Here is a 22,172-nt window from a genome sequence, read left to right on the forward strand (position 1 = left end):
TGAGCACCCTGAAAATTTGCTAGCCTCCTTCAAGAATAGCAATTACTTTCAGTCTCAATTCAGTCTCTCAACTAAAAATGTATCAAAGGTACTTGACGTTTCACGAGTAACAATTATTTTCCATTCCAATTTAGTTTCCCAACTAGACCCGTAATAATACTCCCTCTTTCACGAATAACAATTGTTACCTACCCCAATTCAGTTCTGTAACCAGAAATGTAATAATACTTCACGTCCCAGGAATGACAATCATTACCAACCTTAATCCAGTTTCAAAACTACAAATGCGATAATCCTCCATGTTTATTCTGCGCTCGATAACTAAGACTCAGAGATTTCAACCCCGCATTTTTCAAACATTCAAATAATAAACGAATAGATCGAAACCCGTGAAATTTTCTGGGCCACCGTAATTGAACTGTTAATGATACCGCGTGGTAGCTTCCAGTCAGTCGATTCAGCCGCGTTCCCGGATCGATGATCGGGCCAGTTCTAAGAGGGTGGACCGTGGTGAATGAACGACAAGCGCGTATCCTTCTCGCGGAGAAGACACGGGAGAAACGCAAAAAAACGCGGAAGTGTCGTGGATCGTCGGCGAAGCGAGGGCAAAACGGAAAGAGGGAAAAACGCGCGTTCGCGGGAGGACAAAGGGCAAGGAAACCAACGGGAGGTCGGGTAAACTACGAGGAAAGCGGGCGACGGGGTGAACCGAGGCCTACAACAGGGGACGCCCTGGACGGTGGTGTCGACGATGTCGGCGTGAGCGTCGTTGGCGGCGGTCGATGCCACCAGATGCCACTGTGGCGCTGCCGTCGCTCGAAAATAAGCTCGCCCAAAAGCTCCGCCGACTGCAGTAGCCCGGCATCCGTCGGCGCCGCGGCCAGGACGAAAATTTCCCGCGGTAGATTACCACCGTGCGTAACACTCGCCCCGATGGAGGCTTGAATGGCACCTCGAGGCTGACCGCGACCACAGACATCGACGTCGAGCGCCGTAACGTTTCAACGCCGAGGAAAGAAAAAAGAAAACAAATAACAAAACCCGTCGAGGATGTGACGTTTTTAGGGTAGGACTGAGAGAAAATTCGAGCAGCTCGACGGAAAACGGCGGGTGTCGGTCGGGTTGGTTAACGAGATCGCGAGACAAATGTGCACGGTGGATAGTGTGACATAGTGCGGCGAAGTAGGCGACGAAGACCACGGGGCGGGAGGAGGAAAAGGGCCAGTGAGGAACGCGGGAAGAGGAGGAGGTGGGACAGGATGCGGGGGCACAGGAAGAGGGCGCAGAGCCCCGACGATTTCTCTTCTTCTTCATAGGGGGTACACTTCCGTTCCTATATCGCGAAATCGAGCTTTCTCTCGGTCGGACGCCTTCGACGGCTCAGGACGCGCCTAGAGTCCCGGATCGAAACACCATCGCTGATCCCTACCTTTCGAACTTCCTCGTGGATTCCGTGGAAAGATCACCATGACGAAAGAGAATTCTCGACAAATTATCACGACAGTGATCTTTTATTAACCATTTATTCGTGTAGCATGAAATCCTGACCAATAGTGAACTTACCACATCGAAAAATGCTGAATTCCATTCGGTAGCAATCCATCCTTGATTTACTCCAAGGAGCTATCCTCCAGAGTGCATTCTTACAACAATAATGCTACCAATCACCAGATTTTAGCGATAGGAAATCTTAACCACTAATTCACCTCCTCTAAAAATGTCTAATCGCCCGATCTGAATTTCATCTTTGGTCAGTCTCTACAGCTCTCAGGTACATCCAACCCTTCTGCCACCAATTTACCTGCCATTCGTTCACGCGATGAGACCCCCTCCCGCAGGGAAGGACAGTTTCTTCGGAAACTGTTGGCCCAGTTTCAGATGGCAGCATCCATCGAGGCCGATGTTGCTTCAATTTTCGAGAAAAAAGCCACCCTCCCAGTGAACGGTGAAAGGAGTGGCTTTCGATTCCCCGAAACACGAGACTGATTTTGCAACGCAGACGAATCGAGACCCGAGGGTTCCAGTCGGACGTCAATTATGTTTCGTCGGTGCCTTTGAGAGGGTTACTCGAGACCCTTTCAACGGCTAGTCGGAGACACCGACGCACATCGTGGGTAAATGGTGAATTGAAAAGCACGCCCGTGCATATACTAATTGCTGATTAACGAGGCTGCTTCCATTTGCGAGGCCCTGGCGTGTCTCCTTCCGTAGATTGGATACTTCGTTCAGCGCGGACATGGCCGGCGTAATCAACGCGAACACTTAATGCGAGGCGTGTTGATTTACGTCGAGTGGCTGCCGCGAATGCAAAGCGTCCCCCGTTTTGTCGCGAAAGGATCGCTGTGCGACGATTTGATCTTTCGAGACTGGAACGAGCTTTCGTCGCTCAGGGTTTCTTAACAAGACGGAATCGCGAAACCCGAACGCGGTTGAGCGAAAGCGATTCCTCAAGAGAGTAAAATTGAGAACAGGTAGGAAACGAACCGTTGGATCAAAGAAAAATTAAATTAACCCCTGGGACGACTTCCGGGGGTCTCTCCAGAATTAATAAGGCACTTGTATGCCTCATGAAGGGAAAATTATATGGTTTCGATTTTACGTTCCACATTTCTTCAGGTTTGGAGTGACTAAGAGTCGATATTTAGTATATAATTATTCCAAAATGTGAGGATATTTTGATGTTAATGATAATTGATACATTTTATATGTTGATACTTTATTAATACATGGGTCTGATGTTTAATTTTTGAATGATTATACTTTTATATCTTTTAACCGATAATCTGACAGTCACAAGAACATTTATTATCAATATAAACTTGCTGATCAATCGAGAGAATTGTAATCAAGCGACAATGTCGAAAATGAAGATAATTGGGACAACTTTGATCAGAAATATTCTAATGCTTCTTTTTCATCTTCCTTTCAAGTTAAAAAATCGTAAATACGCTAAATTAACGGTAAATATAATTCTGTCTATTGACGTGTAATCGTTTATACTTAAGAAGCCCTTAGTCCAAGGTCGAAAAATTTCTTCCAGCTAATACCATGACGACGCTTAGTTACTTTATTTTCGATCGGATCGAAAATTGGTGTATTTAGTCGACAAGATTGCTGCCGAAAGGGCACGTTCTGAATCGACTAAAGAAGCGACCGAGACGTTGCAGCTGACACAACGCGATTTAGCTGGGACGGTTCGAGTTTTAGTACCACCCGTGTAAATTGAAATTCGATACGATGTAAAATGCCTTGGAACGATAGTCTTGGCTGAGGAATGAACTCTTCCGGATTTTTTCAGCGGAACATCAATACATGTCACGCCTACGAGAATGATACTTAACCTATTCGATGCTGTAGGCTTTTATAAGTCGGTTGATGCGAGGTGCACGCCTGGTATTCGTGGAATATGCACAATATACGCGACTATGCAATTTTCCACGACGAGAGACGTGAAATATTTTAGTATCAAAAGCTAAATATCTTGCATTTATTTTCGTATCTTATTCGAGTAATTCAAAATTTGGTCATCAATACGTTTTCCATTCGTACATTAATTGTAGTCTTGTCGTATTTCTTATATTACCGTGACAGGTGATTTAATTTTCATCGCTATTCCTCTGTATCAGTTGTTCGACACTTCAACAAATTTATGAGAAAGAACATATGTCGCTCCACCGTGCAGCTAGCGTTACTTTCTTTCAAACCAGCGCTTGAAGCGCATAATGGTCGCTATCCTCGTTTAGATCAATATCTCCTTCATACGTAATCCATTTTGCAGTCCCTATTAGTAGTTGCTTCAAAACAGAATCACCGATGATGCCTTTTGACGGAGAATTTCAAGCTGCAATTCTGTTTAACGAATACTTTCCCGTTAATTAGCAATTACTTACCCGTACAAACTTCATCAAGCTCTCAACTCGGCTTCTGAGAAATCCATAAGTCTATAAGTATATTATAAAGAGGTAAAATTTGTTTGTATGTAGGGGGTAATCTCTGAAACTAAAAGAATCGATTTCAAAATTTTTCAGTAATAGAAAGCTATACACTATCTATTACTGAAGTTTTGCTACAGTTTTGATAACAATAAGGTTTGAATTTCGCAATCAGAAATAACGACTGAAACATCTGAGTTACGGAACACAAAAGACAGTCACCTACTGATTCACGAAGGAACGCACGGTTGAACAGTCAGTCGAACGCAAACGATATAAAATAAAAAGTAGTATTCCACGTGGGTGAAAGAAAGAAACGCGTCCACCTAATTGCTCCATCTAGCAGTACTACGTAAGACAGAGTAAAAGAAATTTCAAAGTAAGAACCCTTTCAATAAATATTTTATTTTTTTATTTAGATGGCGCTTGCGATATTCTTCCTTTTTACATACGAAGGGATACATTCATAATTCAAAGCAATTGAAATTTCCAACGTCAAGGAAATAGCAGCACAAAGAATTTCTCGTGCCAAATTTTTGGCTAAAAGATAGATAGTAGAGATGTAAGCGTAGGTAGGATTCTTTTGCTGCGAAATAGCGTGCAAGTCAAGGAAAAATGCAAAACGATAAAAGACACGGTGAGGATGATTTCACACAAAACGCTCCTTTGAGCTCTCTGTGTGCAATCAGCTTGTTCTGACGTAACTCGTCGGGCACGGAGCACGCCGAGTCAATAAAGGAGAATAGCACTTTGTGGTCATGAAATCTAGTTTCTTTGAATTTAAGCGGAAAATGCAGGTCAAACAGAAAGGAATGCAGTTTGCGAAAGCATACCTTACATTCCTGCCTTTCGTGAAACATAAAATGATCTTCCATGCTCTTTGAACCTTGTGGCTCGAAACAAATTTCATTTTCCTTCCAAAATGTCGATCGATTTTACAGTAAATTTTACATTTACTTATTTTAATGATCGGTCTTAACGATGCGGTTGTATTAGAACAATTTAAAAAAGCAGCAATCGCACGACGAGTACGTTCTAACAGCCACTCACAGACTGTAAACTAGAAAACTCCATGGCCAGGCTCAGAACGCGAAGTTTTAAAGGGAATCTTGCAAACAAATTAGTTGGACAGAGTTTAAAAACTTGCCGCTGTGTAGGCTAGAAAAGTTTACGTCCCGTTTTGCTTCCCGTAATTAATTAAATGGCGCTTAGATCAAGTACTATTACTCTACCTTGCTGACTAAAACCCTCGAGCTTGATAAAGTACTTTTTACAAGCCAGCAGCTTCAATTACGTGCGCATTCACGCGACAGAGACGGACGAGATTCTAATCCAGATACGAATTTCGAAAAACCAACAAAAGAAAATTTATCGATAACAAGAGGAAATAAGAAATTTTTATTCTCTTGTACACGGTCTTTTTCATGGTAGTCAAGACCTTGATACAAAAATAACTGGTTGCAACATCGATTATAAATTATAACACACTAAGAATTCTGAGAGCATAGAGTTCTCTTGGGCGTTGCGAAAATACTCAGATTGTATTGAATCACACTAAATTTGGTACATATGCCATGTATTTCTTAACCAAAAGAATTCATGACCAAGGAGGTTGAAAAATGTTAATTCGAGAGAAGATCGATAAAGAATATTCTTCCATAAAATTAGGGAATCAAATTTTGTCCATCGCTGTCACGTAACCCGCGCGTGTCATCGTAAAGAACTTGAGCATAATTTTTCAACACGAGCTCTCCTTTTAAGAAGAAGGTGGTGAAGGGAAACTCCCTGTTGGAGGATACTCGGAGGATACGCTAGTGCTCGGGACTAAGTTTTATCTCGATAAAACTGGCGCTACGTAAATCAGGCCAATCCAATAAAACAAATCCGCAGTTTGCGGCCTAAAGTGCACAGGAAGCGTCGAGTGTAGTTAAAGTTCCGTTGGTAAATGGGTAGGAGGAGGAAAGAGGGCGGCCGGGGACAGCGTTCGGTGGTCGTTCGCGTTTCCTCGTCGGATGTATTAAAAGGAGCTTGCGCGACGCGTTATTGAAAGCTTTAAGGGCGGTCTGCGCCTGTGGGGAGGCTCGTGATACGCGGGTTCCTCAGAATCCAATAAAGGGAGGCAGTATTTTCGCGATCCCAAAAGTATGCAAAGCTCAAAACCCAAGTCGCGTTCGTTTCCCTTCCGGAGTGTCCAAGGAAGAGAGTTTCTCAGCTTTCAGCGGGCAGATAAAACTTGTAAAACTGAGAGTAGTGTAGGAAGTTGGAGTCGATGGCGTCGATATCATTGAATACGGAAAGGGAAATAACTTTTTATATGTAATATAAGAAAGAGAAAATACCTTTGTGGAAGTCTAAGTTTGTACATTTAAAATCCTTTTCATATTTTGGCTTTTTTCTAGGACAACCAATACTTTGTTAACTATTATTTACATAGCATTTGATGCTTCCAGCATTATATGAATTATGAAATATTACGTAAACATTAATCCAAATTCTTTTTGTCGTTTTTAAATCATCCAAAAACGGAAGAATTTAAAAAAAGTACTGAGAAAATGCAAGCATTATACAGATCTTTTTTTCGAGTATTGGAAAAATACTTTCTTCATTGACAACGAGTCGGAAAAATATGTGTACCACCGAAGAGGCTCTCCAACTCGATGAAACCCCGCGGCGTGAATCAAACATGTCCAGGGGTGCGAGGAAACGCCTGCAGGAGGAGGCCAGTAAAAGTTTCGAGCGTAACGGTGTCCAAATAGAATTATTCGCACGTGGTTGTTATGCGAAGACGCGTGAATGAAAAGCTCGTAACTCGCGTGTCGTGCTCCTGGTTCATTGTCATGGTAATTTCTTACGCCTAACACTATGAAATTGCTTCGTGCCGGTTCGATGAATGAAGGGATCGCTCCGAGAGCGGTAATTCGAGATGCGAATAGCTAGGGGTCCGTCTTCTTTACGGGATAATAAAGAGCAAGATATTGCCGTAGCGCGTTCAAAATCGATAGCAGAAACCATTGGCAGTATTGGAGAGCCTGATGGAACGCGTCTAGGTGTACGTTTATGTTTATTTACGCTTTGCTTCCGTGTTCCAGATATATTTTGCGAATACAAAGATCGTGGCACATTAATCAGGGAAATTCGAATTGTCTAGGTTGACCGTTAAACAAGTTGACAAAATATTTGATGGGAACGTTGTTAATTTCAAGGGAAAATAATTAAATGTCCTGTATTTGATGAATTATTCTCCGTAGCACAATATTTTATATCCGATTGTATAGGATTTCCAAATAAATATAAGGAAATTGGTATTTGATGGAGCAGAGAAGAAAATAATGAGAGAATAATGGCATTCTGATTAACTTCCATTACCGATATTAAAATGCACAATCAGTCATTGCGGCAAAGCGCCATTATTATATCGTTACTTTGTTCTTTCCTCTATTAAATTCCAATTATCTTATTTATGTATTTTCCGGAAAATAAATGAAGTAGAATGGCAATATTATAATACATATATACTGAACGATACACCAGAAACATAGTTTCATTCAATAGACCATAAAAAGTAGTTAGTGTAATCGAGATACGGTTTTTACAATATTTTATTATCCAAATTTTTCGCATTGCTGTTGTCAATGAAAACAACGCTTCTTCTAAATTGTACCTTGCGGAAGATTAAAGAGCGTCACAGGATCCTGGAAGTGTAATCGATACTGCTTCTAGAATCGCGCGTCGTCCGTGGAGATTTATCGAATCTCGACACAGGAAAACTCCGTTTTCCTGAAACAATGTCGACACTGATGCGATAAATATAGTAGACGACTCGAACACTGACGGAGCACAGAATCGTAGCACAAATTACTTTGGGATCTTCTCAGTGTCCCATAAGGTGCGTCAGCCCGAACACGAAATCGGTAAACTTTAAAGATTTCGTAAAAGAAAACACATTTACCGTTCCTGTATCATACATCGAGTTCGAAAACTGCGATCAGAACGATTGCTCGCTATTCATTATCGATTGTCTGAAATCTTCAATAAATTCCAACCAAAGCGAGTTTAAAAACAGAACATAGAAACAATTTATAGCTTCTGTAATGCTTGGCAATGGTTGAAATGATAGATTTTTCAATAGCTTGCTGATATCCTACAATAATTCAAGGAATTTTAGTTATGCTGTATTTCTTAAAATTTATTGAACTTAAAAGTATTTCCTTTTCTAGAAAAGTATAACAAATATTTATTGATCCAACCTAAGAACTATTCCACACTTTGTGTTATTACCGTTTTTTTTATTTCAAAGGAAACACCAGTCCTCGTATCATATACCACACTTTTTAGTTTATACTAACGAACATTTAAATAAAGCAAAATTTCAGAACCACTGTATACATACTCTTAGCTCGTACACTCGAATAGCTACCAAATTCTTAATGCAACGGAAATTAGGTATTAGTTTAATGCTTCCTAGGTTACCGTCGTGCAGAGATTTTCCTCACTCTATCTTGACCTAACTCAAGGCCTAACTCGTTGAATCGAATAGCCTCTAGGTCCACGAGGCAACGGAATGTTCGACCGCATAAGTTAATTCTCGTTATAGCGCTTCCAGGCACACGTGATACGGAGACTTCGCTGATACTGTCTTGACCTAACTCTAGGCGTAACTTATTTAATGGAATAGCTTCTAAATTCACGAGACCGTGAAATGTTCGATCGCTGAAGTCAGCTGGTGGCTAAACGCTGCCAGGCGCATGAGATCTGGAGACTTTTCTAACACTATCTTGACCTGACCTAATGTGTAATTCATACGGCCGAATGGGCGTTACGGAAGAATGACCTCCTTTGTTGAAAATTGTTATAGTTATTGGACTTTCCGGAGCAACCGAAAACTAAGTTTGTCGGAATAGGTAAAATATAATGGTTGTATCAAAACTTCTTTTTAACGTCTCATTCCTTCTTCGAGGCTTCTTAAGGAGTAATTAGAAAACACGATCGAGTGTATCGGTCTTCAAGAGATTATTTTAGATTATTAGATGGATGATATTCTGTTGAAAAGTTAAATATCAATATATACGTGATCTACATTTTGTCAAATAATTTAAAGACATACTAATATAGCATTTACTCTTTGTGTTACTCCATTCGACCTGCGTTCAAACCCACGAGATGAAAGCATGATTTAATAATCAGGCTAACTCTAGCCTCATACAAAGTAACAAAATTCACAATACTGCTGCAAATTGGTAGTCCCCATAAATGAACACCAAATAAATAAGACATGTTCAATCAAACATACTGTTTCTAATTTTACTGTTACCAAAGAGAAATCTATAGTAGGAATGCCGAAACGAAATATCCAATCCCTCATCATTTTTAACCACCCCAAGTTATTCAAACCGTGCTCGCGTCCGACTCGTAAACCTACTTTCTAACGACTTCCACCGCGACGAAACTGCTACGAAAGACCGAAGGTCGACGAGAGAGAGCTCGATTTCCTTGAGACGCGACGAAACGGGAGAGGTGAGCAGTGAAACAGGAGACAAATCCGCAGATCGTTTCGTCTCATCGACGTCCAACGTGACGACGGGCAGCAAGCACGCCGAGGACGACGACGACGAAGACGACGTCAACTGGGTGCATCATTGAAACGAGCACTGCCGTTTGTTCTCCGAGATGGCGGACGAAAAGGAGAAGCAGACGTTCCTGCAGAAGCTGCTGTTCTACACGACCGCGTTCTTCATCCTCCTCAGCACCTTCAGCCTCTTTGCCTTCCTCTTCTTGGTCCCCTTCGTCATCGACCCCGCCTTCACCACCATCTTCATGCAGTTCGACACTCGGCCAGCCGAGTGTATCACCATCGACGTTGAGTCCAGGAGAGGTGAACAATCGGTCCCTTCGTCAAACCATGTTTCGTCCGTTCGTTGTCGCTTTTTTTGTGTCGTTGCATGCGACCCCATTGACCCTCTTTCTCTCTTAGAGACCACTTTTCTCTCCTTCCGGGTGATTAGATATCTTAACACGTTGAAAACCTCTCTATCCTGTTGGATCTCGTCTATGATTCGTCGAGTCGATGCGCACTCCAAGGATTACTCTGTAGTTCGCAATTTTCTGTATCACGTTTATAAACATGTAATATTCACGCGTGGTTTGAAATAACTTGAATCGTTTGGAAGAGTTTAGGACTATTTAGCTTTCTTTTTGATCAAAATGTACAGAAATTAAATTTGCATTATTTTCGAAATGAATTTTGTAAATGCTACCTACATACAAGGCCTATTAACTCGTGTTTAATTTATTTACCATCTTGTTATAAGTTTCTATTTTTTCGTGAACAAATAGTAAGCTATTTCTTTCTTGAAATTTAGTTTTAGTACGAGAATCTGTTTGTCAACTCGTTTAAAATAATTGGACCCAATCGAACCAGCACGAGATAATCGAACACCCGTTGAAATTAAATCTTCGGTTTCATTTTTATTTATTCACTTTTTTCAATCAATTTCGAGAGTCGTTCAAATACATTATTAAAATAATGAAGCCATGAAGTAACGAATCCATCGACTCTTCCATCGTAGGCGTAGCTCGACAGTGCGAGTGAATAATTTCTTCTTCAGCTACTCGATACCCTTCCTGCCCCCCTGAACCTTTTGATCTTTTCAGAGCAACGTCTCTAATGGTATGAATCGTGTTCTTCTCTGTACTTGCTACTCTTTCTATCTCTTTGCACTTCCTCGATACTTCTCGTGTATGTACTTCGTTCTTGTAATCTTCGTGTGTTATGTAATCTCGTATGTGTCATGTTGTACCTGTGTGTTGGATGTACGTTGAGGAACCAATATTAGGATGTTCATTGCGATGAGAGTGCACGTTTCCATCTTCAAGAATGGTGTGAAAAACTGTTATTTTAGAAAGTCTTACATCTCACGTATCGCATTTCGCATTTCGATATACAAGAGATAGAAAAGCATATCTGACCAATACTCGCTACTTCTACTTAAAGTAACGTTAACCTCGATATGTGTAATACCTACTTCACGCGAGTATTACTATTTTCGAACTGGGTAAAACTAGACTTGGATATAACTAGTCAGACACCAGTACCAGTAGAAATAACCAGTAATGGATAGACACAGTGACCAAGGCGTAATGAAACGCAGTTCCATTTAAAGTCAATTTTCTCAAAAATGAAGCTTCTTATGAACAAATTCTATAGCACGTTTTCGATGGACTTTTACATACAGAATCATCCCCTTTTTGGTTATATCACGAATCTTGTCACACTTCGTATATTCATGCACAACTCCACTGAAGACCAACAGAAGTAGTAGTAACCAGAAATGGGCAGAGACGTTAACGAAGTCGTAACGAAAATTACGCGTGTCCCGGTACATTTTCATATTGAATTTTCTCTAAAACTAAGCTACATATAAAATTTTATTTTCCTATATTTTCTCCACATATTTACACGAAGAGCTGTTCCCTTTCCGGTTATGCCACGAATTTTGTCGCATCCTGTATATATATACACATATTTCGTTGAAATTCCACGGAAGGTAGGATATACGTGGAAGGAACGGCGAAGTACATGAATCGATTCGTTCCAATTTACGAAATAGGGTCACCGTCGGAATATACGATTTGCATGAATGATTGAGACAACTATTTCCAGGTATCGAGTGGATGTAACGATGCCTGTTTTGATGGACAGCCGTTCGACGATTCGCACAACGAAATTCGTATTCTATATCAGTCTACGGACACGAAGGCAATGACATTCAATTCAATATTTACGGACCGCTCGCTGATTCCGTGGCCGAAAGAGCCCGTGTCCTCCGTTAATTATTTAAAAAGGGTAGGAATACGTATCAGCCAGCGAGACGTGACATTTTGCGGAACAGCATCGGTGACGTACGAATTAAATTTGTTCCGTCGGTCGAGCGCAGTTTGTTACATCGATTTCGATCCACAGGAAGCACGTGTACGTCTCGTATATTTGGATTAATCACGTAAAGGCGAAGCAATACGGTCATCTTTTTGTAGAAAAAATATCAGTATTGTTTATCGAATATCCCTCAAAGTGTACAGTTGAACAAAGTCAAATACAGTGAAATTCCCAGACGTCAGTATATTAATATTTCATTTGAACAAAATAATCCTTTGAATAAAACGATACTTTTCACGGGACGTAAATATATATTGATTTTCTTTATGGATGTCTTTTTGTATTTTATTGTTTCAAAAAGCAGATATATTAATGAAGAGAAATTCCAATTATGGAGTGACACCTCCTATTATAGACTGACGCACATCTCATATTTATATAACAGCCACGATTAAAATTAATTCGACACCTATGATAAAAGTATATTTCCTGAATTTTCTAAAATTACAGTAGAGTACTTCACATTTCTGTTTTCAGACAAATCACATTTGTAACAGTTTTCGGCACAGATTTTTTCGTTCAAAATTTATATAACAATTCAAGTTTTTCAATCTTACTTTCTTTCTGGTAATCGTACACTCTAAGTGATTTATCGCGTTGTTTTCATGCTCGCAAAATGGAAATCGCATAAGTTTCCTGTAGCGCGCGAATAACACGCGACACCAGTTTTGCAAAAAATCGATTCGCATGTGCTGAAAACAGAGAAACCCAACGTGGAAATAATATTTTAATGTCTCCATACGCTTGTATTTTTTAAACGATGGCGAGGAACCGCTGTGTAGTAGAGTCTACTCGAGTTTCGCGTCCGTAACTTTCCTCAATTTGCGATAATGTACATTTTAATGACTGTAAAATACTATGTCCATGTGATAGCGTTATATACATATCCCTTCCTTTCTTTCTAACATCTATTATTGTTTCTATCAAAAAGTACACCTCTATTTACGCAGTTCAAACTTCTCCATTTTAACTTATTATTTTTACTTTTTATTTAATATTCCGTCCATCACTATTTACGTATAATAAAACAGCGATCATATTTATCGCACAGACATAGAGTCCATAGCCATTATACATACCATATTGATTTTATTGTTGCAACACGAACGCGGTTTAAAAAAAAAAAACTAGCTGTGTGTACACAAAGTCAAAGCAACGTGCGTGCAACATCGATTTTATGCAAATAAAGCATGAAACTGTAACTGGACGTTCCGTCGCAAAAATTACGATTGCGTGTTCCGTGACCGAGGTGAAATAATGTTGCTTTTTCCCCAAAAATATCAATTTCACGTTTCATTAGTGTTTGTTCGATCGGATTTCCTGGATATTTTCAATGGATTTGTTTGGCGTGGATTTTAATTAAAATTGAATTTAAATAGTAGCGATTAAACGTGAAAGAACGATCATCAATAGGACAGAGAAGTTCTCACGTTTGCAAAACTGCTTGTCACCGATCAATTAAGCTCTATTTATCCAAAAATAGAGGTTCGCAGCAAAATGCACTGGAATTACGAAAAAGTATAAACGGAGAAATTGCAGTTGATATACAGCAGCAGAAAAAGACGTACTGGGTTAGACACGCCTCACCAGTCTATCAGACCGTATTGCCTTGTTTATTTCCATTCACGGTTAAAATTTCAGTTTACTTATTTACTTACTAAACAGTCTTCCTGTTTCAATAATACAATCATTTATATCCCTTCTCTAAACAATCGTTCATTATTTATGAGTAATACTGTCGATTGTCATTGGTCAAGCGCGACTATACGCGACGCTTAAATATTTAATCGCTATGAAACGCGCGATCGATTACCGCCACTATGCTACGGCATTATCGCGAATGTTTCATAATGTTTCGATTCTGATGACTGTATGTATACACAATGCAAAAGAGGACAAACTACATAGATGGGAACACTGTGTTTTTTGTAACTCCTACACATAGAGACGGAACACTTGAAACAGACAGACACAGAAGACCTCCAAAGCGTATTTGTTTCGTACGAAACTTAATTACTTACAATTAGCTGACGACTGCAAATGCAGATCCCGAGGATGTCTCGTTGAGGAATTAAGAAGGCTCGCCCGAGGCATCCTCATTAACTCGGTATACCAGTCACGTTATCATGGTAACCTGAATTTTATAACCTGTAGCATCGAATTCACGTTAATTACTTTCACAAACTTCAGCCATTCTACACAGTCATGTTCTTGTCTACTTTAACCCTACGTTTGAGACCGTTTTTCAAATTCAGCAGTATCATTATCCCGTTGGTCTCAATAATACTTGATAACTGACATTTGGATTGCATTACCACAAGATATGTCAACAAGTTCATTTTACTGAAACTATTGGCGACGTACCGTAATACATGTGTAATGCCTAAACACAATTCTCGAGAACTGATATGTATCATTAGTAATGAGCATACATACAATCGCATTGGTCCCATCACGAGAAATTATCGTATACCTTGCCGTCGTTAGCTAGCCTCATCGCGTAGAGTACCTCTAAATATTTGATGGCCTAGTGACACAAGATTCATTTGCCAAGTGACAAGTTGATTATTGTACTTCTACGCGACGCTCATACATTTATATCTAAAACGTATGTTTATTTCTTGTTGCCCTAATATGGACAGATCGTTACACCCCTTGCAACACATTAACGTACTACGTTCTACTTCATCAACACTTACGATTCGTGCCATAATAAAATTCATAGTTTCAGCCATTGAAAATACAAGAACTGATTTTCTACTAATTCATAGACTACCCACCAAACGAGATTACTATAATGCAAATGGATAAATAATACAAATAATGTCTTGTACATGACCGTTATTCACAAATTTTTTAACTATTTTGCATCAAATAATATTGAATTTAGGAGAATAAAGGTTTACATAAACACTAATATAAATATGAAATAAACAATAACGAATAAATGCACAATGGCTGAAAATATGAATTGGAAAATTCGTGCATCTTTTTAATTATTCTGAGCATGCCGTTATCAAATTACTCGAGGACTCGGTTCACCGCGGATCGATAGAAATCATCGCGATAAGAAACGATGCCGCAAATTGTACGTGTCGCCTGGAACCACGGTAAACGACGACATTATCGATATATCGATGTAATAAAGCCACTAAAGTGCTACTAGACGGAGACGGCCTAAGATCGACGCAACTGGTGTCTTTGTATTCACGGTATTCGAGCTGGTCTCGAGCGATCCGAACGTATTCCTACCCCCTGTGCAACCCCTCCGCTCTTTCGTCGCCATCGTGGTTACACTTCAGGTCCTCTGTCGAACGCCAGCGGCTGTAGGGTGCTGGTATTCTCCGCGATAGAGCACTCAGTCATCTACTTCTCGGTATACGTGTGAACACACGTCAAACAATACACAGTTTCGCTCGCAATTATTCGAACGTGTTTTCTAATTTCGCCAGGAAAACACGACTTTATCGTCAGTTGATAACGTAATCATTTAATAGTAGGATAGACGTGCTTTTTGATTCCACTTATCATGAAAATACATATCTACTTCGTAAGAAACTGCATCATTTTGCACAGGTAAATTTTATAGTTACAAAGTTTGTACAGGAGTGCAAATAATATTAGTACCCAAGAAGTAGATTAATCCGATGTAAAACTACTTAAAAATACAACAGGGAACAATGATTTATGGTGACTAATATTGATGAATCTTCTTGTATTGTCGTTTAATTTTCTACGTATTGGAACTGCGAAATGTGAAATGAAATCTGTTATTCGAATGATCATGTTATATGTACTTACACCCAGCAAGAAAACAGTCACGTGTTCCTCTTTTGCATACGACCTTGGAACTTTGAAAATCGTAGGAAAATTGAACTGATTCCAAGAGTCGTAAACCACCACACTCAACTGTGGTTCCAATTTCTGAAGTAACTAAATAATTCATTTCGAAAATAAATAATTCTTGGAAAAACACGTGATTGTTCCTCTCATCCCTCGGTAATTATTATTGAACGTCTGTCTGGTTTGACAATGGTTGGTAAAATTATTTCAACGCTTATCGCCTTTTTTAATTGTAATTCGAACTGTACCATTCATTACCACACTTGCAGTATAAATTCATAAATCATGTGAAACACGATTACGGAATCTTGGTTGCACATAGTCTCACAGTCTGAATTTATAACATAGTGCCTTGAATCGTGTCTGTGTGTGCGCGTGTGTGCGGGAATATTGCGTTGCGGTTCTCCGAATGATTCCTGTTGGTGAATGTTGTTATTTCATATTCTGTTGATTGTGGTTGCCACTCCTCTGTTTAGACTTCCCCTGTGCACTCTCGGTCTTCTCTTAAATGTCTACTATTCATATCTGTATGATCCCAATTTGATTACGTTGTGTAGCACGCAACTTTCGTGTTAACACTTGTATAAATCTTGTACAACTTTACACGTATCTATGCACATACATTACTCCTTTGAATATGCAGTTACTCCGTTGTTACGATTCGCGTGAATGCATGATACGGATTGAGCATACATTAAGAAGACGATTTGTAATACTTAAGTGTTTCAGTCGTTATCAAACTTTAACGACCTGGAACGCAAATGAACTATAAAAATAAATAAAAAAGCTGCTTAAGTATTTAACAAAAGGTTTCGAGGGTTTCATATGCTCACAAAAGTAAATTAAAATGCATCGAGCAAAAGATTTTCTACTAACTGCTATTTCAAAGGTTTAATTTCTCTGGTGTATGTCACTTGATGGCGACGTGATTCGACTAGTGTTAACAATTCTCACGTCGACTGTAATCGAAGTGGGAATGATAGTTACAAGTATGACTACTTGTAGTGTGATGTTTCGTAGTAGGATTTCGACGAGAACAGGATCTCAAGAACGAATAGCGAAGAGAAGAAGATTGCACTTGAACTCAATAACATTTACAGGATTTCACTGTCTCATATAAAATCTTATAATTCAAGGTCAGTTCAAAGCCATATCAGGGTACACGATTGGATTAGTCGTTCATGTTACACAACTAATTGAAGTATCGAGTTCCATTAAAAATAAAACGCTAATGATCTTAGTAACTTCGCTAAAAATGAACTCGAGAGACAAGATAAAGATTATGTTCGTTACGTTTACTCTTGGAAATCAATTTACCTTCTACCTATTTCTTGCTAGCTATAAATCCTCTGAGAGTTTCAGACTATCTCTTTCTGTATGAGAGAAAGATTATTTTTTAAAAGAGTTCACTTCTGCAGTAATTTGAAATATGGTTTCATAAAATGTGAACACAGCTTTGCCAATGAGTAGAAAAAGAAACGTACAGAAATAATAAAGAAGAATTTAATATCGAGTCGCAATCAAATTTTACTATTCATATCCATTGCCATAACAATATAAGTATTTTTTTTTTTTTTTTTGTAGAACTGTGTATCTTTAATTTGTTTTCACGTTTCCCAACGACAGGTGGACAATTGATACAAAAGCCGCGGAAGATAATTGAGAATGACACATGTCCACACTGTCCTTTCTTTGATTATTTTCGCGAATCCATCCAAGCAGTTGCGATGTCACGTTTTATGAATTGGCTTATATGCCATACGAACAATTAGTTACTCCGAGAGTAATTAGCGAACGGATCCTAACAATTTGCATTCTAAAATGGAGACTCGAGGAATTGGACGTTATCCAAAAGTGTGACCCGGTACGTCAACTACATCACTGGAGCTTTCCTCCGTGAAAGTTTCGAGGAGAAAGACGAGGTCAGGGCAAGGATTTCGTAACCTGCCTCAGGGACCAAGCTGAGAACTTTCCTACAATTTTCTTGTTTTCGAAAATCTCGAGGAAGTCGCCCGTGCATTCTTCTTCCCTCGTCAAGTTCGTCTCCGTGTCTAGCGTTTCCCCTTTAGACGATTTATGGGTTCAATTCCCGAGGTCGTGACACCTCTGTTCGTTTCTTTTAACTGTCTCCTCTATGTTCTTCTCTGACGCATGATGCACGTCGAAAAATCATTTATCTTTCCTTGCTCGGCGAAAACAATTTCAATCAATCTGGATTCGTGGCTTCGGAGCAGTCGTGCTGTTGTTTTGAACTATGTTCGCATAGTTATAAGACATTCTGGATAGTAGAAACCTACTTTGAGATGTATCGTTATAACTAGACAGAGTGTTTATGTAAATTGATATTTTTATGCATGTATGTAGGTGAAGAACAGAAACATAAATTAAAATTGTATATTATGTCTTCTAATGTAACGTGTATTTTTTATATTTTATATATTCATGCATTTGTATAGATACTCGTTTATTATTGGATATTTATACTTTTTCACTCAAGCATGTCAAACATTCTAAATTGTAGAGGAACAAATGTACCGATACCATTGAAAAGCAATTATACAATTGTGTATTCTCGATAACAATGTTCTTGGAAAGTGTCAAAGTCTAATTCCACCCTATTACAAAGCATACTCTTGCCATTCAAATTCTCGAAACAACAGCACGTGGCAACCCTTCACGTGTTCGAGTCTCCCGCAGTCTGAAATCAATCACTCGTCGCTCCTCGGCAATTAGATTCGAGCACGAGCGTCTCAACTCCCACGCAGAACTGTTATCGTCTTCGCACTACGCTCCGACACGGTCGTTCGATCTCAATTAAGGTCGTGCTCGATGAAAACAATCGGTCCACCAGTTTTTTCTTTTTTTTTTTCGGCGTGCATCAAAACTCTATCGCGGTAGTCACCCGGAATTCTTCGTTTGTCTCCACCCCGTAAATCTCGTCGTTAACGAATTTCTTCAAACAAGAAGTCCATGAACGATCCGTTGAGTCCAGGTACGAGCAACTGTTCATGGACGTCCTGTAGAGAGGGTTGCACCAAGGAGCTGTACGATTGCACGCAAATACGCGTCAATTACAAGCTACCGGTTAACGCGTCCGAGGATATCGATGGACAGGGCGAGGGAGGCGGGGCGGTAGGAGGTGTCGAGGATGACGAAGACAGCACGACGATGGGCAAACCGCGTTACGAGCGCTCCCTAAGGGAGTACGATTACGACGAAGATCTAGACGAGGACTTCGCCGAGGACGATGAAACTGGACTGCCGAAACCCTTCCCTACAGGTATAGGACAACGTCCTGCGGTGTCGTGTCTGCACTCGTTGTCACGCGACGAACCACTCACGGTAGACCTGAGAGCAGAACTTGCTCTCGTTATTAAATCTATAATGGATTCGTTGTACAGGATGTCCCATTCATATGGTTCCATTATTCACAGGTATTCTGAAAGAACTATTTAAATGGGACATCCTGTATAAAAGAGAAATTTCAAACTGCATGGAAGTAATAGGAAAATATTGACTAATCCCATAAACTATGAGTTTTCTACTATGTATACAAGATGTATCTTAACCCATTAAGTGCCTAATTACTCTTTTCTAAAAATTATTTCTAAACGTTTATCCTATGTATATTCTTATACTTATCGATAAATCATTAAACAGAGTAAACAATCCTTTTACAAAACACTGATATTTGATGGGTTAGCATATCGAGTTACTGCTATTATTTTATTTTAACGTCTGTTTCGAACTCCTCTTCTCTTATTCCTTGACTCACAAGTACCGTACAAAACATAAAATATTCGTTAAACTTAAAGACCGAATAGTCTTCGAGTCGTGAAAGAGACTCAAAGTCAAATCCACGACCGTACGACCGCAACTACCAGACTCAAAAGCCGCGTTACACGTTCCGTTAACGAAAGAGCGGAATTCATCATCGTTTAAACCGCCAAAACTCAAACAAACCCGTGTCGAGCCCACTCGCGCGCGAGACGGTTCTAACAATGTACACTTTCTCTCGTATGGAAATCCGTTCGCGGACGTGTAACGCGGCTGGACGATAACGAGGCGAAGTTCGCAGGTCTCATGGGCAACGACTCCGAGTGGTACTTCACCGGGGCGAAGCTGTTCCCCAACGTAAAAGGCTGTGGATACCCTCCAATGCTGAATTGCAGTATTTTCTACCGGCAGTACGCCAACATAGGGCAGAACTTTAGCTGTTACTACTCGAAAGTGGACCCCGGGATAGTCATCAGCGACCTCGACATGTGGCAGGTCTCAGTGATTTTTCTATTTTCTCTCTGTGCGTTCGGCACGCTTTCTGTGCTTGTGCTCCGCTGCCTCCGAAAGCTCGCACTGGTACGCGCAACGCAGGCACACGAAGTGCTCGCTTGTATAATTCAGTTCCCTTTACCATGCCACTTCCACATCTGCTCCGTATGATTCCCTCGAGGCACAAGACACTCGTCTTTTTTGTTTAATTCGATCGACTGGTGTAATGAAACGGAAGCTGACGTCGCTGGTGCCTGTTTCATTTCCCAGTTTAGAAGTGGCTCCTCTGATCTACACGAGTACCCTTGGAAAAGGGCGCGATTTTAGTTCTGTGTGATCTTTTAGCAATTCGGTCGAACATGTGTGACAATATATATTTGTTACAATGTGTTGGATTTACCATTTACAGAGTTACCTGCATACCTGCAATCTCACTTTATGCAATCAACATTAATTTCATACGTGCGATCTTACCTCTCAAATCTCGATAACATTTGACTACAGTAAACCAAATTAATCACTCTTTTGAGATTTGAAAGCTTCACCAAAATGAAAGAAAACCATTCCTCCGCGTAGCACACAATTTCAACCAATACGAAAATAATTTTGTTTAAAAATTCCAATCATTAAATTCCAATTCCATTCAGGGGAAATTTCACCAGGTCCCATGTGTACATTGATGATTCTCGAAACCGATGATACTCGTTTGAATGCTGTTATACTGGGATGATAACAATGACAAACAATCGTCGAATCGGCTTTGCAGCAATCGAGAAGGATTAGAATCGAATCTCCCTCCGCATTGACGTGTCCTTTGCCATCGAGTGTAACCGGGTTACCGCGTTCTAGACGGCGTCGATTTACGCCAGGGCGTTTGTACGTACAAGTCACGCGAAAGTGGTCTCCGCGTGTGCGACTTCTGTACAAGTTCGCTGTCGGCAGGAACGTCGGACCGTGAATCGATACTGCAGGTGCTTATTGAGGCCAGAGTGCATTATGCAGCCAAAAGCACCCCCCCCCTCTCTCTCTCTTCTCTTAAATGGTTAAGTACGTAACAGTGCTCGTTATTAACGGAGATCCGTATCTGCTTTAATTGGGACACAAAGATTGCCAGTTGCGAGCTGGAGTAATTGACGGAGATTGCGTCGCACGCTTGAATGGGAAGAAAGAACGACGGTGGAGGGAGACAACCGAGGGCCCTTTCAAGTTACACGAAAGCTCTGCGAAATGCATGGAGGGAATGGAAATGCGACAGAGTAAACAAGCGATTGGGGAATATTGCTTTCTCGTGGAAATTCAAGACGGTTGAAGATGGTATTGTCTGTCTCGAGCATGTGTTTAACGGAAGGATTTTTTCCACCATTTTTGGGACCTTCTTAGTTTGAACTATCGTACGTGGATAGCTGAGGCAAGAAAAGAAGTAAAGAAAATTCACAGGAGTCAAGAAAATATATAGACGAAGATGGGATACGCAGCATTGGAATTAAACTTGCATTTTTGTATCAAGAAACTTAGAAAGTAAGATGAAAACACCCTTAGAATATCTACTATGATGGAGCAACAGTATTTATTTTCTATTTTTATTTGTCTACAATTCGTACACTACATGTACAATTTTTCGTGCTGAAGAAAACCTGAAAATTAAAATCGAAACGTTTGTACTTAATACATGATTGAACATACTATAGTGTCTTCGATTCAGATTTTATTTTTCTATTCTCATTAATTAATATCTTCGATTAGAGATAAAATTGTGCATTTTACTTGATATTTTTTCTCAAAAGTTTTCGCCCAAATCTCGATATGCTGAATCTCGATATCGATTTCGAATGTTAGAATTAATCTCGATCTCGAATCGCATCTCGAAATCGAGACGAGATCGAGACTTATCTCGTCTCGTGCGCGTCACTATACATATTGAAACGAGCGACGCGAAAAGAAACCGCGACACCGAAAGCGGCGTGAATGGAAACAGCGATCCCACCAGTAGCATCTCGGCGTGGAAAACGATTTTCCGGCGGCGTGGGTGCAAGGAACAGTGGAATTCCGTTACGTTTACGGAAACGTGGCCGCCTGCACGGCGACGAACAATACATTTCAAGCGAAGCTGTATGGGCGCCCCGATGACAAAGACGGAAACCATCGTGCCCGATGAAACTCGTGGCTCTGTCCGGAAGAAAAGAAAATTTCTCACT

General features: G+C 40.2%; 1 protein-coding gene across 1 annotated transcript in view; it reads left to right on the top strand.

Moving 5' to 3' along the window:
• The first annotated feature begins 358 nt into the window (after window positions 1-358).
• The window catches only part of LOC128891366 (protein tipE), a 39,746-nt gene continuing 17,932 nt past the window's right edge, over window positions 359-22,172 (top strand). Inside the window, exons 1-4 of the mRNA XM_054150810.1 lie at window positions 359-1,319; window positions 9,478-9,804; window positions 18,701-18,988; window positions 19,787-19,980. Coding sequence (XP_054006785.1) covers window positions 9,600-9,804; window positions 18,701-18,988; window positions 19,787-19,980 — 687 coding nt within the window. The 5' untranslated portion in view covers window positions 359-1,319; window positions 9,478-9,599. The remainder of the gene's footprint in view (window positions 1,320-9,477; window positions 9,805-18,700; window positions 18,989-19,786; window positions 19,981-22,172) is intronic.

Source organism: Hylaeus anthracinus, unplaced genomic scaffold (genome assembly GCF_026225885.1).
Source record: "Hylaeus anthracinus isolate JK02 unplaced genomic scaffold, UHH_iyHylAnth1.0_haploid 12001, whole genome shotgun sequence".
NCBI lineage: Eukaryota > Metazoa > Arthropoda > Insecta > Hymenoptera > Colletidae > Hylaeus > Hylaeus anthracinus.